This window comes from Callithrix jacchus, chromosome 11 (genome assembly GCF_049354715.1).
Source record: "Callithrix jacchus isolate 240 chromosome 11, calJac240_pri, whole genome shotgun sequence".
Classification (NCBI taxonomy): domain Eukaryota; kingdom Metazoa; phylum Chordata; class Mammalia; order Primates; family Cebidae; genus Callithrix; species Callithrix jacchus.
The window spans coordinates 15,328,577-15,346,344 of NC_133512.1; the positions used below are offsets into that span (position 1 = coordinate 15,328,577).

The 17,768-nt window shown below is 39.3% G+C and overlaps 1 protein-coding gene across 1 annotated transcript in view; it reads right to left on the reverse strand.

Annotated features, from left to right (window-relative positions):
• Positions 1-388: 388 nt before the first annotated feature.
• The window catches only part of PKD1L1 (polycystin 1 like 1, transient receptor potential channel interacting), a 180,849-nt gene continuing 163,469 nt past the window's right edge, over positions 389-17,768 (reverse strand). Inside the window, exon 58 of the mRNA XM_035253357.3 lies at positions 389-861. Within this exon, the coding sequence (XP_035109248.3) occupies positions 793-861 (69 nt within the window). The 3' untranslated portion in view covers positions 389-792. The remainder of the gene's footprint in view (positions 862-17,768) is intronic.

Sequence of the window (17,768 nt, forward strand, 5' to 3'; positions counted from 1 at the left end):
AATAAATAATTACATTGAAAATCTTTCCCAGGTCTGCTTGGTAGACCCTCTACCCCTGTCCTTTCCCTGTGTGCAGCCCCAGGCCCACGGGGAGGCCATGGCACAGTGTGTTTCCATGGGTACCTCCATCCCATCCAGCCACTTCTACCCACTGTCACTGATGTGCACACCAAGCCAGGCATTTTGAAATTATTTAGAATCCAAAAGCATAGCATGCACTCCAAACTTAATAATCTCCTTAGCAAATTCTGATCTAAGCATGTGGGTTTTTCAATGGATTCAAAAACAGCAGCCCAGATGACTCTGAAGTTCAGTTTGAATAACCACTTTACATTGAATTAGTAAGTCAGGAAAAATGAGTTATTAATATAGCGTGATTCAATTGCTAAATTTACAAAATAAGGACTTTATTTCAAAAATCTTAAATATTAGAATTTTATGCTGATCTCTTTCATCACACTTATTAGACCTAAAAGAAATTCCATAAGATATAAGCCTTTGAATACTCAGACAGATTCTGGCAAACAAACAAACAAATAAGACAATACATAACTCTAGGGCAACTGGCAAATGAATCATTTGGGAGAAGGCTGGAGTCGGAATCTTGTCTCACATCTGAACTCTCTGAACGATGGTTATGAGTAGCAGTCTGATGACAGATAACCCCTGATTTTCATCCTGGTTGCCCATTTACTTGTTGCGTGAACTGGAAAAATCAACAAAACTTCTTTGAACCTCAGTTCTTCTCACCAGCAAAACAAGGATGTCTGCTAAAACTGGTTGCTTAGTGAGTTAAGCAAAATGGGGTCCAGAGTGCCTATGCGAGGTGCCAGCCTCCTGTAAGTCCTTGATGTCTTCTGGCTAAAAAGAAAAAATGAAAAACATCTTATACTGAAACAAATGCCAAGTCAACCTGATATAGGCAGCAGAAGCAAAAGTAAATCAGTATTTATATGTTATTGGGATGAAGAAAAATTCTACGAAACATAATCCCAATGATAAAAGCTGGGAAGCTACAGCCCGTTATGGATAAGTTTTGAGACATCTATAAAATGAAAACGGAAGGTCGGTCACTGAGAGGCCAGATAGCATGGTGGTTCAGAGCTGGATTCTAAAGCTTGCGTGCCTGGCTTCAACAGGAGCCTCACCTGCTCATAGTTGTGTGACCTAGGACAAATTATCCTCCCTCTCGGTGCCTCATTTTGCTCAGTCTTCAATGGAGCTAATGAAATCTAGTCCACAGGGTTGCTGTGATGATGACAGTAATGAACACTTCTGAAGAATTTAGAACAGTGCCTGACTTATGGAAAGTACTAATTTAAATCATATATATAAAACATCATACACCAGCCCCTCAAATTTTTGTTATAATATTGATGAGGGAAAACAGTCATTTTGTTATATGTCATTTCACTTAAAAATCAGTTTCCAGGAACCTATTGAGGATGGCAAGTGTAGATGTAGTCTCTCTTCCTACATATATATGTGTATGCATATATATAAAATTTGTTAGCTAAAAATATAAAAAAATTAAAGGGCGAAAGCAGACTAGATAAAGTATTGAACAAGTTTACACTCTTATTTTAAAGGGTATTGCAAAATCAGACAATAGGATAAATATTTCAATTGAAAACTAGGCCACATACATGAACAGACTATATATATATATAAATATATTATATATATGCATATTTGTATATGCATATTTATATATGTGAAGGTCAGCAAACATATATAAAAATGTTAAACTTTTTAATAGAAAAGAAATGTGAATTTTGGCAATGAGATTAATAGTAATTTATCACATCAGTCTAAGACATAAAAGAAAGGGGATCCCCAGTATCACTGTTTTATGAGGAAAGAAACCTCTCTTCTTGCTGGTGGGAGGTTAAACTGAAAAAGTATTTCTAGAGGGAAATTTAAATTGATGTCTATTGTTCTAGCACATGGGAGTTGTTTAGATACTATTGGTCAAGGTCATCGCCAAAGTCTGATTGCAAAAATTTAAAAAATTGCAACTTCAGGCATAAATGGGTTAACAATAGTTATCAAAGACCCAGCTTCAAAATACATTCTGCCTGATCTCACAGGGTTTTTTTTTAGTTGTTTTTTTTTTTTAATTCTCTAAGAATATAACTGGACAGGTGAGCAGCTATTCGCTGTGCTGGTGTCAAGCAGGCACAGTGTCTGCTGCCCCTCTGCACAGTCTGTACCACCAAGAGCCACACAGGATGGTAGAGAGAGGGTGACAAGAACCCCAGGGCAGGGCTGTGGGTGCACGGCCGTCTTACGGCTGCTCTTCTAGTTTTGCCTTATGACCCTTGTTCTTCCTTAGAGACAGATGAATGTCTCTGGGTGAGGAATAGATCTGACAGCTGCCAAGCTTGCTCAGGATTACTATTTTTTAAACAGTTTTATTGAAATATATTTGACAAACTGTGCATACTTAAAATATAACATGTGATTCATGCACACATGCACACACCTATAAAACCATCACCATAATCAAGATCATCACCCTTTGTGTCATCCCCCCCTCTTGTCCAGCCCCCCTCACCCCCAGGCAGCCAGGATCTGCTTTCTGTCACCCTCCATTACTTTTGCATTTACTCGAGTTTTCTATGAATGGCAGCATTCTATAGTACTCTTTTTTGGTCTGGCTTCTTTCACTCAACATAAATACTATAAGGTTATAAATATATTTCATATATTCAAAAAGTTAAGTAGAGATATGGAAGATATGTTTCTTAAAAATAAAACTTTTAGAAATGAAAACTAGAATGTATGAGAACAATATACTCCATGGGATTCAGGGAAGGTCAGACATTGCAAAAGACTTGTGACCTTGAGGATACAGCAATTGAAAATGTTATAAAACACAGAGAGAAAAAAGATGTCTTAAATGGAAAGAATGCCAGTTAAGCTGTGGGACGACTTCAATTGGCCTAATACACCTGCAATTGAAGCCAGTGAAAGTGGGTTCTCTGATCTTGATGAAAACTATAAACTCCTAGATTCAAGAAGCTCAGCAAAAGCCACGCACATAAACATTAAGACACCAAGACACACCATAATCAAATTGCCCAAAACCAGTGACAAAGACAAAATCTCAAAAGCAGCCAGAGAAGGGAGATACTTTATGTACAGAGAATGAATATAATGTGATATGAAGCAAAAACCAAGAGAATTGCAAGAGAAATGGACAATGCTGCACTTACAGTTTATGATTTCAATACCCCTCTCTCAGTGATTGACAGGACAAGTAGGCAGAAAGGCAAGTGCTGAGCAGACCTGAACGCCACCATCAACCAACTTGACCAAGGTGACATTTACACAACACTTCACTCAACAACAGCAGAATACACATCTTTTTAAGTTCAAGTGAAACATTTGCCAAGTTAGGTCATATTTTGGGCCATTAAAACAAGCCTCAGTACATTCAAATGATTCAAGAGATATGATGTTTTCTGACCACAACAGAATAAAATTAGAAATCAGTTACATAAGGCTGGGCATGGTGGCTCATGCCTGTAATCCCAGCACTTTGGGAGACCAAGGCAGGCAGATCACAAGGTCAAGAGATCAATACCATCCTGGCCAACATGGTGAAACCCCATCTCTACTAAAAATACAAAAATTAGCCAGGCGTGGTGGTGTGCGCCTGTAGTCCCAGCTGCTCTGGAGGCTGAGGCAAGAGAATTGCTTGAACCCGGGAAGTGGAGGTTGCTGTGAGCCGAGATCACGCCACGGCACTCCAGACTGGCAACAGAGAGGGAAATAAAAAATCAGTTGGACATTAGGAAAATCTTAAAATACATACACCTAAATAATATACTTCTAAATCACCCATGAATCAAACAAGAAATCAAAAGGGAAATTAGAAAGCATTTTATCTGAATAAAAATGAAAACATAACATTTTCATTCAGGGATAAACGCTAGCTAACACAGTACTCTCAGAGAAATCCATAGCACTAAATGCCTGTATTATAAGAAGAAAGGTCTCAAATGACCTCAGCTTTTATGTGAAAGACTATAAAAGGAAAAACTACTTAAACTCAATGTAAACAGAAGAAAGTAAAAAATAAATAACAAAGATCAAAGCAGAAACCAGTGCTATAGATAACAGAAAAAATATAGAGAAAATGAATGAAACCAAAAGCTAGTTCCTTGGGAAGATCAATCAAATTGATAAGCTCCTAGCCAGGATGATCAGAACAATAACAATGACAAAGACATAAACTGCCAATATCAGGAATGAGACAGGTGACAACACTACACTTTTTACAGATAAAGGATAAAATGGAAATATTATGAACAACTCCATGCCTATACATTTCACAACGGAGATGAAATAGAAAAAGTTCCAAAGCTACCTCAAAAAGAAACAGACAAGCTGTATAGTCCTATACTTATTTAAAAATTGAATTAATTGTTAAAAAGTTTCTAATAAAAAAACTTCAATTCTAGATGGCTTCTCTGGTGAATTCTATCAAACATTTAAGAAAGAAATAGTTCCAATTCTAGACAAATCCATCCAGAAAACTGAAGCAGAGAGAATATTTCCAAATTTATTCCAGGAGGATAGCATTGCCCTGATGCTAAAATGAGATAAAGACATTAGAAAAACAACAACGACAAAATCAAACTCAGGGTCCCTCAGTGTCACTGGCTGCTTCTCCCTTGAGGGGTTCTCCTTCAGGTCTCTCACCTCCAGCTCTGGTGCACCCCGATTTGCCCCAGCAGCTGACTGAACCTAGCCTCAAGCCTATCATCTATCCACTCCTGTTTGCTCCTCTGCGTTTACTGGATTGTGAAATTGTTGAGGAATTTTTTCTTCATAACCCAGTGCTGAGAATATAATAGGTATTTGGCAGATATTACTGGATTCAGTTTTGAAGCTGAGAGGCAGGTTGAACATAAATGTTAGTAGAATCCAAATGTTAGTGGAATGCTGTGATAAATAGAACATATGAAATGGAACAGGAATAATAATTAATAACTGTATTTCTGACCACAAAATAGATAGCACCATTATGGAGAGAAAGGTACAGAAGCAAAGACATTGCTCAGCAATGAAATTTAAGGATGGGTCGGGAGGTGTTGGGATCTCCAAAGATCCTAATGGTTGACACTTAGATTCTTTTTTTTTTTTTTTCCAAGAAGAAGTCTTGCTTTGTCAGGCAGGCTGGAGTGCAGTGATGCAACCTCGGCTCACTGCAACCTCCGCCTCCCAGGTTCAAGTGATTCTCCTGCCTCAGCCTCCCAAGTAGGTGGGATTACAGGTGTGCACCATCGTATTAGGCTAATTTTTGTATTTTTAGTAGAGATAGGATTTTGCCATGTTAGCCAGGCAGGTCTGAAAATCCTGGCCTCACGTGATCTGTCCACCTCTGCCTCCCAAAGTCCTGGGATTACAGGCAAGACCCACTGTGTCTGGCCAACACTTAAATTCTGACTATCCCAAATGATTAGTCTAAATTAATCATAATAATTCCATTTCACCATGATCAATTTAGGAATGAATATGAGGGGAAATATTCTTGGGGACTTCCTGAAAAAGTTTCCTCCTACCTAGTGATAAGACCAAGGGAGATGGTATCCCCCATCCATGGACAGTTTATCTCTGGCTGTGATGCCTGGACCTGTAGCAGATATCCTGCAACCAAGCGGGGCATCCACCATCCTGAGGCAAAGCCAGCACACAGCAGAAGGCAGAGATGGCATCGGCCCTATCTCTTAACTTCTGGTTTTGTAGATAATATATTCCCTTGCCATTTCAGTCAATTAGGGTCATGTTTTACATTATTTACAGTCAAAACCATTGTCAAAGGTTATAAATAATAATGTCATTGGGGGCTGCATTGGTGTAAGTATAGTTTCTAAGGCAAGTGTGAAGTATGAGAAATCATATATTAGTTAGGTAAAAGCCATGCTGCTGCTGTAACAAAGAGCCCCCAGATTCTCCAGAGAAAACAGGATCAAAGTTTATTTCTCACATAAGCAGTGGGAAGCCGGCACAGTTCCCGGCTTGGAAAGGCTGTCATCTTCTACACAAGGCTTCTAATCTTGCTCCAGGTATCACTTACACTTGGGAAAGAAAAAAGAGCATGAAGAGGTGCATGCCTGATGCCTTCAAGAGTAAGTTCAGAAGCAGGACACATTGCTCTCTCTAGGGGCTGTGTAGAGCTGCAGGGAGGTGGCTTCAGTTCCTGGGCAGTAGCTGTGGCCTTGGGCAGTGAGGGAGAGACAGAGATGGATGCTGTAGCCACATCAACATTTAGCATGACACATATTTTTTTCTAATCATGGCACTCCTGGACTACTGTTTATCATTATGAGGAGACACAAGAAATAGAAACAAGGCCAGAGGAGAATTACCAGTAGCCAACCAGCAGATGAGGTGAGTCAAAGCCACGTCATTGGAGGATGGTGGTGGTGGGGGCTGATGGGGCTTAGGCTGGGGAAGGAAGACCACCAGGGCTGCCAAGGCAGGAGGAAAAACACAACACTTACTCACATGCGTGAGCAATTATAGTGTGGAGAAGTGGTTAAATGATTAATTTTGACTCCAGGGCAAAGACCTTCTGTTCAGTGCAGTTTACAGAGCAGGTTATGGCTCAACATCAGGAGAGAACAAAAGAATGATAACAGTTGAAGTTACTCAATAAAGAAACGCCAGTGAGTCACACGGAGGAGATAATACAGACCTGGTGGCTCATCAGGGAGGTATTACAGCCCACAGACAGGTGAAGATGAAGAAAACATTTTCTCTTACAAACAATGATGCATCTGTATTTGATCTACTGAAAAGGTCTTTGACCTGTGATTTACCAGCTTCCAGTATGCTTAAGCCTAGTACAGAGACAAAGGCAACTGAAATGAGACTATGCACTATTGATATATAGGAGATTTATGATTTTAAGTCATCCTCAGGGCGGGCGTGGTGACTTATACCTGTAATCCCAGCACTGTGGGAGGTCTTTGAGGCGGGTGTATCATCTGAAGTCAGGAGTTTGAGACCAGCCTGGTTAACATGGTGAAACCCCTTTTTTACTAAAAATACAAAAAATTAGCTGGGTGTGGTGGTGCCCGCCTGTAATCTCAGCTACTTGGGAGGCTGAGGCAGGAGAATCACTTGAACCTGGGAGGCGGAGGTTGCAGTGATCAAGATCTCATCATTGCACTCCAGTTTGGGCAACAGGAGTAAAACTCCATCTCAAATAAAAAATTAAAATAATAAACAAATAAATAAATAAGATAAAAGTCATCCTTATCTTGTATGAGATTCCTAGTCTCATAAGAATTTGAATCTTGGGACTGGCCTTCAGCAGATGAATGTCTTCTCTGATCCAGCATGCTGTGGAACAGGCTTGGACACTGACTTCCTGCTGACCTCAAAGGCAGCGCTCTCCTTGAGCTGGACCTACTTCAAATGCAAGGCAGGACTTCTTATTCTGGAAAGAATTTTGCCCACAGAACAGACACTGGCGATCACATCCTTTTGAAAAAAGGATGTTGAGCTAACAGGTTGTTGTACGAGTAACTAAACTAGGAGTTCTTATCCTATGGAGAGAATCTCAAGTCTTCCAAAACATATTCTTTTCTACCTTTCACTCAAGTAGTTTATCTACTCTGAAGAATGTCAAAAACACACTGCTGTGCCCTGCCCAGCACCACACACATTTCACCCCCCTACCTTTTTTTTAGGTGAATCAGCAAATGTGGATCCAAAAGTGGAAGATATTAGAAACTGCTGATGGCAGATGTTTTGCCAATAGGTCAGATGGCCGCATGTTTTTAATCAAGCATGCCCCATCACCTGAGAGCAAAGATCGAATGATCAAGGTAGTGTGTGTGGACAGCTTTTTCCAGCCACTGGCAGACTCAGTTTCCTTTGTCAATTTCTGTCTGGGATATGATGCTGTTCAAATGCTGGTGAGCCTTTTGTAGTTAAATTATGCTGAAACATGGTGTGTTCTGAGGAGCAAAGTGTCAGCCAACTCAACGATACCATCAGCGGGAGTGGTCTATAACTCAGGCACAGCTCCCCTATCTCTGTGGCTTGGTCAGATTCTCTAATGACTCTTTCACTCACATTTCTTGCTGGTATTCTCTATGGAGATATTTGGTTACTGATACATACATATTACTCTTGTCCCAAATAACTCAGAATGTTTAAGCTTCTGAGAATGACTCCACCTTTACAGAGTCTAAGATGACACAGGCTCTTCCCTCCACCCCTATTTGGGTTTTGGTCTAGCAGAAAGTGTGAACAGATGGTGAGAGGCCCACAGATGAGGCCAGAATCTCATTAGGTAGAAATCCGAGCAATTCAGGATGTCCAACTACTGCAGAAGCTCAGATGCCTTCATGCTTTGGAGCTTTCATCCATAAAAGATACTTGGGGAAAGGATAAACCATGGGCTGGGTTGGATAAAGGAGGTGTCCAGAAAAAGCATTTGTTATGCACATTTGTGACTGAAATATTCTCTTGTTTGCTAGAAAAAATGATTAATGTTTGCATGGGTTTTTAAGTTAATACCATTTCAAGTTATTGTAATTTTGCATGCTATAACAACCTCGTTATTTTCTATTTTTGTACTTTGAGATAATTGTAGATTCACACACAGTTGTAAGAGGTAATACAGAACACTCCTATGTATCTTTTACCAGATTTTCCTCAATGTTTACATCTTGCAAAATTACAAAACAATATCCCAGTCAGGATACGGACATTGATACAATTAAGGTACAGAACATTTCATCACTAAGATCCCATCTGCTGTCCTTTAATAGACACACCTAAGCCTTCCTCCTTCCTCACTCTCTTTTCATCCCTGACTTCTGGCAACCACAAACTGCTTTCCACATTGGTAATTTTGTCATTTTAAGAATGTTATATTGGCCAGCTGTGGTGGCTCAAACCTGTAATCCCAGCACTTTGGGAGGCTGAGGTGGGTGGATCGCTTGAGGTCAGGAGTTTGAGACCAGCCTGGCCAACATGGTGAAAACCCGTCTCTACTAAAAACACAAAAATTAGCCAGGTGTGATTGTGTGCGCCTGTAGTCCCAGCTACTCAGTAGGTTGAGGCATGGAAATCACTTGAACCTGACAGGTGGAGGTTGCAGTAGCAAAAATCACACCACTGCACTCCAGTCTGGGTGACAGAGTGAGACTCTGTCTCAAAAAAAAAGGTATAAATAGAATCTAGTATGTAACCTTTTGAGTTTGGCTTTTCGCACTCACTCAGTATAATTCTCTGGAGAGTCACCCAGGTGGTTGTGTGGATCAGTGGTCTCACAGTTCGTTTAACCATTCACTCAGTGAAAGCGATTTCCAGTTCCGAGGTGTCACAAATAAAGCTGCTGTGAACATTCATGCACATGTTTTTACGTAAACCTGTCTTCACTTCTTTGGGATCTATGATCCAGATAATTTCTGGGAGATAGGGTTTCATGTTTCCTTTTATAAGAAACTGCCAAACTATTCCCCATAGTTGCTGTACTGGTGGGAATACAACTTTACATTCCCACCGGTCACGTATGAGTGATGTGGCCTCTGCATCCTTGCCTGCACTTGGTGTTGTCACTATTTTTATTTCAGTCTTCCTAAGGTATGTAGTCTTATATCATTATGGTCTTAATTTGCATTTCCCTAATGGCTAGTGATAGTCACATCTTTTCAGGTGTTTGCCATCTGTACATCTTCTCTAGTGAAATGTCTATTTACGTTTGTTTATTTATTTATTTTGAGATGGAGTCTCACTCTGTCACCAGACTGAAGGGCAGTGGTGTGATCTGTTCATTTTCTTCATCCATTTATAATTAGATTATTTGTATTTTTACTGTTGAATTCCAAGGCTTCTTTATATATTGTAGATATTAGTCCTTTGTTGAATATGTGGTCTGCAAATACTTCCCTCCAGTCTGTGAATTGTCCTTCCATCCTCTTAACAAGGTCGTTTGCAGAACAAAAGTTTTTAATTTTTAAAGTTCCAATTTATCTATTTCTTCTTTAATGAATTGTTCTGATTTTTTCCTTTGTTTTTCCTCCCTCAAATTTGACAGGTTTATGTTTTGCATAACACTGTTCAGGATTCATTTAGAGTTACTTTTGCATATGGTATGAGGTATAGGTCTAAGCTCTTTTTGTTTTCTTTTGCGTTTGGATGTTCAATTGTTCCAGTAACATTGTCAAAAATGCTGTTCTTCCTTCACTGAATTGCTTCAGCAGCTTTGTCAAAATGAGCTTGGCACATTTGTGTGAGTCCATTCTGGGATCTCTTGTTGCTGGGATCTATTCTGTTCCAAGGACCTTCGCCTTTTCCACTCTGTGAGGAGCACATGGCGTTGATTGCTGTGGCTGGATAGTATAGAATAACCACCTCTGTGCAACACATCTAGTTCCTCCCCCTCCACTCCGATCCACCATCCAAGAAACCAGCTGCCTATAAGAGTTATAAATTATGTCACCAACAGCTTTTGAAAAAAGATGCGCAACTTCTGCTGGGTGCAGGGTGTGGGTAGTTTCTTCAAAGGTCAGTGCACATTTCTAAACTTTAATAATTACATTTCCTTACTCCTGCCTGGCAACAGGACCAGAATGGTAGTCAAAAACAATGCAGTAACTTATGAAAGTAGAGGCTGCAAGGAGGCCCTGGCAAGCACAAATCTCTGGAAAGTGATTCAACTCAGGACAACTGCAGCAAAAACTTTCCAAGGTCTCTACTCTTTCAAGGACAAGGGCTAGTATTTCAGTGATATTTAAGTTGATTCTAAACTAGCAAGAAAAGCCAAGAAGAAGGTCACCATGAGAAAAGAGTTCCTTCTTATAGTCCCAGAGATTTGTATAACCTCATTCTATATTTACTTGAATTTTGAAGATCAGAGAGAATAAATCCCCACACTGGTGTAGTGAATGACACTGGTATACCCTTGCATGCTGGCTGTAACTTGGACCCTCTGTCTTCCACTCAAGAAAAGTCTACTGGGATGTGGGATACTGGTTGAGTGAACATGGCTTTGTAATAGGGAAACCCTTGAATCTGCTCTAATTATTCCTCTCCTTGGTCTTACTTAAAACCAATTAATTGTCAAGGCTTTCAACTATATGCTGAATAATAAATTATTCAGGATATAGCTAAGAGGGCAAAACCGTGAGAACTACTGTAGTAGATTTTACCAAAGATAGACACTCACTCCCAAACTGCTGGAGAAATGGATTCCATCTTTACTAAAGGTGTTGTGCTGGTGACGTGGTTGAGGTGTGTCCTCTGGGATTGTTAAGTGATTTTATCCCTTGAGAATGAGTCACTTACCCGAGGAGGCAACAGGAGCTCCTGAACTCAGAGGCCCTCCTACATTCCTGCGTTCTGTAACTTATACTGGCATTGGGAATATATATTGATTGCCATGTAGTATTTTCGGGAAGACCCAATAGTATTTCTATCTAAAATTGTTATTTAAAATTGCAAAAAAAAAAAAATCATCTTTTGTTATTACCTGATCTTTCCCAAAGTCAGAGAACTCAGATAATCTACCTGTTTTGTAATCTTAATGATAATCAACATGTACCGACATATAAAAATCATTCTTATGAAAGCATCCCTAAATTAAGATCTACATAGAGTAAAAAAGAAGAGCTTGCAAATTTTTTGAGTATTTTGTTTTACTTTTGTCAGATGAATAAAACTGATTTTTTCAAAAAGCTGGAGTTAATGGAAAACTGTAATACTAATCTGCAAAGATTTACATTTGCTTAAATGTATTTGTTATGGATTGAATTGTTCTTCCTCCAGAACAAAAAAGGAGGTTAAAATGCTAACCCTCAGTACCAGTGAATGGGACCTTATTTTGCTGATGATCAAGCTAAGATGAGGTCATTAGGGTGGGTCCTAATCCAGAATGATTGTGTCCTTATAAAAAGAGAAAATTTGGGCACCCAGGGAGAATGCCCTGTAAAAATGAGAATTACACTACCACAAGTCAAGGAGCTAAGGGAAGCTGGAGAGTGGCCTGGAGCAGATCCTTCGCCATGGCCTTCAGAGGGAGCATGGCCCTGCTGACACCCTGACCTTGGACTTCTGGCCTCTAGACTGTAAGAGAATACATTTCTCTTTCTGGCACTTTGTCATGGCAGCCCTAGCAAACTAATACAGTATTTCCATATTCTTTTGGGAAATAACTGTAGTTTGCAAGACTCCAAATTGAAACAGAAACTTCCAAAAGAAGCCAGCTGACAGTGTATTTGAGTTCTTGAGAATTCAACTTTCTTGAACCCTGCTAGGAGACAATTTGGCCCAAGTAAATGAATTATGTGTTCACAGTAATACAGAAGCCCTGGTTTATATCCTTAGTGCCTTGAGTGTCATTCTAGCTCACATCTAAATAAATGCTTTTAATAAATATTAAAGCAATAATATTTCAACTTCATTGGAGCTACATCTGCCAGGAAGGAATGAATCAGCAGCCACAAAAACATTCCTGCTGCTTGTGAAATCGACCCAGGAAGACTTAGTATAATCCATGAAAGCAGAGATAATTCATTTCAGAAGGCTGTCTGCTTCAACATTTCTGTCTAGGTTTTAAGTGATTCCCACTTCGAATATATTAAGTATTTGTAAGCCATATTTAGTTCTAAATTTAATTAGCTTTCCTTGTGATGTCCATCATGGGAAAAATTCCAAGATATATTTAGAAATATAGAAAAGCTTAGAAAAAACAGTAAAAATCATTAAAACAAATCATATCTTACAACCATGACCCTATCATTTTGTCATCTCTTTACTTGAGTAATATAATAGCTTTCTTTTTAAAACTGTTTCACTGGAAATAATTTGAAACGTAACAAGAAAGTTACAAGAAGCCCTCAGCGACCCTTTCCAGAGCCACCTATTAGCATTTTCCCATGCTTGCTTTATTAGTTGCCCTTTTCTATCCATATATCATCCACCACTTATTTTTTGCTCAATAATCAGTTCACTAAATATTTACTGAGTGCTGGATTCTGTGGAAGCCACAGTGGTGGAGAGAAAGTCATGAGAACTCAGCAAGGGCAGAACCAGGGTGTGAGAGCAGGTGAGAATGATCATTTTTAGTTAAGTCCAGGAATATACTGGTCCTTAACATACAGAATGGAGTCTGGGAATTCTGGGGAGCATTCTTCCTGAACATACCTCATTTTACTTGATGCTTGCGTCCTTACTGGACCCTGTCGGCTTCACCTGAAGAAACACATCAGAACACAGGTCCGAGTGGATACAAAGCTCTGGGATTAAAGGTGTAAGCCACTGTGCCTGGCCAGTATTTCCTTTTAAAAAGCCCCTTCTAGACTGTTTCTTCCTCAAGGATTAAGACTTAGTGTTCAGATACCTTGCATCATCCATTAGAAAATACTGAAGACACTGAAGATTCAGTAAGCTTACAAAACCCAACTATAATTACAAAACTTCTAGATCTGAGGAAGCTCTGTGACAGTCACCTGTGATGGAGGCTATCTAAAAGCACTGGGAAAAACTAAGTATTCTAAGTCTTCTCATTATTCTACAGACTGGCAAGTTAAGGGAAGAAGCTGAGAGAAAATTCACCCTCTTGATGGTTTTCTGCTTCTAAGTAACACTGACTAGCAGAGCTCAAGTACAAACTTTGCTGAAAAGAGTGGCTGTAGACTGTGGCACACCAGTCTTCACAAATTGTGTTGGGGACCCCAAATGTGAAAGGAAATACAGTTTTTCCAGTTATAAGAAAATCTCAACTTCCTCCTGGTACGTAGGTGCTAAGGAATTACACTGAAAAAAAAGAACCAAAAATCCTCTAGGAGAGATTCTGTGCCCTGAGGTCAGGCGCTCCCCTCTGGATGTTCCTGCCTTATGCAATTGCAATCGTATTTACAGAAGCAAATCAAGAGGAAAATATGTGGAGGAAAAACCCTTCTGACATCTCTACCGACTAGTGGCCCAGCCAGCTCCTCCAAAGTGGTGAGTCACTGCAGTAGAGAAGAGGCCCAAGCAGGGAGCCGGGCAAGAGCTCTGAGGTCCTTCTGCCCAATCAGCAGCAGCCCCCGCCTGGGAGGTATCCTTGGGGTCCAAGGTTACATAGCTGAGAGGCCACAGAGAGCCAAGAACCGTTAAGGGGACCGAGCTGGTAAGGGGGAGAAAGTGGGGGCTGGCAGCTCACTGCATTTTGTTGCCATGAGTCACTTAAAAAATACAAAGAACAATATGATTTGTAGGTGGTTATTGATAGCTCCAGGCATCCAATCCTTCTAGTTTATAAAGATACAAATCTTAATTATTAATGGTTAAGATGAAGAAACAAATGCCTTGAAGTTAGGAAATTCAAACGAATTGTTTCCTCAGATCCCCTCACACAAAAGGGGGTCTGTTCTGTAAAGTCCAGCTTGCCTGGCCTATTCCAAGACCAGTAACGTTCCTGGTTCTTTCCCAGTGAGGCCAGTTAAACTCATGTTGCAGAAACTTGAGTTCTGCAGGCAGAAACCCACCTGGGAGCCAGGTGAGAGAGGCCCGCACCTGGCAGCACTGACATTTTGCCAAACATACTTTTGGTAAATACCTCATAAAGTGATAGTCCAGAAAGCATTGTTTTCTATGGAATGAACCCAGAGTTGTGATTGCATTGTTGCTGAAAACATCCCACTGACACAAGAAGAGTAAGTCAAAACAGTAAGTCATAATTTCCCTCCACCATCATTTGAGGGAAATTATTTTCTCAGCCATAGGAAATTAGTATAGATTATGATGTGTTGTAGCTGTATAAGGACTCACAATAGTGTGTGTTGTGTATATAAAAGACTACTCAACCATATGATAAATTTAAAGTTCTTGCTAGCTATATGAGCTATCAAATAAATATATATCAACAAATTAAGTGGGTTTATAGGAATGAGATGAGGCATACCCCTTTAAAATGCTGTGGTAGGACTTTGTTTTCATTTGTTTGTTGTTTTGTCTTTTTGGAGACAGGTTTTCACTCTGTTGCCCAGGCTGGAGTGCAGTGGCATAATCATGGCTCACTGCAGCCTTGACCTCCCCAGTTCAAGTGATTCTCCCTCCTCAGCCTTCCAAGTACTTGGAACTAGAGATTTGTGCCACCACACCTGGCTAATTTTGCATTTTTTGTTGAGACAGGATCTCATTATGTTGCCCAGATTGGTCTTGAACTCCTGAGTTCATGTGATCCTTCAGCCTCGGCCTCCTAAAGTGCTTGTATTGTAGGCGGGAGCCACTGTGCCTGGCCTGTTGTAGGACTTTTGAATTGACAATCTTTTTGTCCTTAGCCTTAGTAGTAAAGGCTCTGATGTTGTATTATTAAATATAATACTGGCATTTAACTTGAGCTATATTCCTATATTTTAAAAAAACACCAATTTCATTTTTATTAAGAATATGTTTTAAAAATTAGGAATGACTGTTGAATTTTATCAAATGCAGCCATGGAAAAATATCAAATGATAGTTTCCTCCCTTTTTGGTGAAGGTTATTAATATATTCTTATTTTATTTCATTTATTTATTTGTTTTTATTTTATTCACATATTTTTATTTTCCTTATTCTGTTGCCCAGGTTGGAAGTGCAGAGGCGTGATCTCTGCTCACTGCAACTTCCATCTTCTAGGTTTGAGAGATTCTCATGCCTCAGCCTTCTGAGTAGCTGAGATTACAAGCGTGCACCTTGCCTGGCTAATTGCTTGTATTTTTAGTAGAGAGAGGGTTTTGCCATGTTGGCCAGGCTAGTCTTGAATTCCTCACCTCAAGTGATCCACCTGCCTTGGCCTACCAAAGAGCTGGGATTACAGGCGTGAGCCACGACATCCAGCCTAGTTATTAATATGCTTTAAATATTAAAGCCTTCATATCCTGATTTAATACTGATGATCGTGGAATTTAATTTTCTTACTCTGCTGCTGGAGACTATGTGTTAATGTTTTATTTAGATTTTTGGCATCAAAAATCAATAAGACTGGCATGCACTTTTATTTTTAATTTGGAATATTTTTGTCCAATTTTTAGATCAATAAATTGTTTGTTTCATAAAAACACACTTGGAAGCTTTTCTTCTGTCTCTGTTGTGGCATAGTTTGAAAATTGTTCTGGACTTATGTGCTTCTTAATAGTTTGGTGTATTTTCTCTGTGAAATCATCTGGCATTGGTGCTTCTGGAGGGATAGAACTTCAAATGCTGTTTCAGATTTCTATCTCTATTCAAGTCAGTTTGCTGCATAATGAACACCGATAACTGTTTTCTACTTCCAAAATTTTATAATTTATTTAATTTCCTTAAGGTTATTTTCTGTTTCTCATTTTTATTTTGCTTATGTATTGTACTCACTTTGTTCATCATATTTAGATGTATTAGCTAATAATTTGTCACTTAATTGTTTTTAAAAAGAATAATCTCTTGGATTACTTCATTTTGCAGTTGATGTCATTAATTACACGTTCATTCTTTCACCTTCTTTGCTTCTGTTTTGCTTAGTGCATATGTCTGTGTGTATACTTGTGTGTGTTGTGAATTTTTCCTGTTTGAGTTGAACACAAACTTAGTTTACTTTTATTTGTTGTTACTCCACATTATACCAGTGGGGTTTCTTCTGTCAGTGCTTTCTGCTAAGCACTTACATTGTCCTTTGTTGGTTTTAATCCTAGCATCCAAAAATAACAATATATACGTTATGGTTTAAATATAAATACATACAATTATCTTTATTCTAAAATTTTTAATTATATTTTTTCATTTTTATGTTACAAATATAGTAAATACTAGCCCATCTTTTTTTTTTTTTCCTATATAAATCCTCTATTTTATTTTATTTTTTGAGACAGAGTCTTGCTCTGTTGCCCAGGCTGGAGTGCAGTGGCGTGATCTCAGCTCATTGCAACCTCCACCTCCCAGGTTCAAGCGATTCTCCTGCCTCAGCCTCCTGAGTAGCTGGGACTACAGGCATGTGCCACCATGCCTGGCTAATTTTTTGTGTTTTTAGTAGAGATGAGGTTTCACCATGTTAGCCAGGATGGTCTCAATCTCCTGACCTTGTAGTCTGCCTGCCTTGGCCTCCCAAAGTGCTGGGATTACAGGAGTGAGCCACCACACCCGGCCCAATTTTATTTTATGTTTTACAGAATTGGTCATTATAGTTTCTTTCCTTAAAAATTATGTTTTTCTTATAATTTGCCCAATTTTTGTATGCACATTTAAACACTTTTTTATAATTAAAACAATAATAATAATTACTAAATAATTTAATTAACTTTAAAACACATGGAGGTTACTTGATTTTGGGGGGTAGGAAGTATCTGGGTGTCAGTAGGATTATCTTTTTTAAGTTCAGTGACTTTACTGGCTGTGTTTTAGGTCAGATCACGACTCACTGCAGCCTCTACCTCCTGGACCCCAGTAATCCTTCAATCTCAGCCTACTGAGTAGCTGGGATCACAGGCATGCACCACCGAGCCCAGCTATTTTTATTTTTTATTTTTTTTTTCTGTAGAGATGGGGTTTCACTATATTGCTCAGGCTGGTCTTGAACTCCTGGGCTCAAGCAGTCCTTCTGGCTTGACCTCTCAAAATCTGGGATTATAGGCATGACCCACTACACCCACTCACATTCTAATATTAATAGATGTGAATCCATTTCTTCCCTGGGACACAGTTCCTTTTTAAATATATAGGTCTATATCTCTTTTCTAATATAGTTTTAAAAAATTACAGTTTAAAATATTTTTCCTGTTCAAATTTCCTGGGCTTTTTTG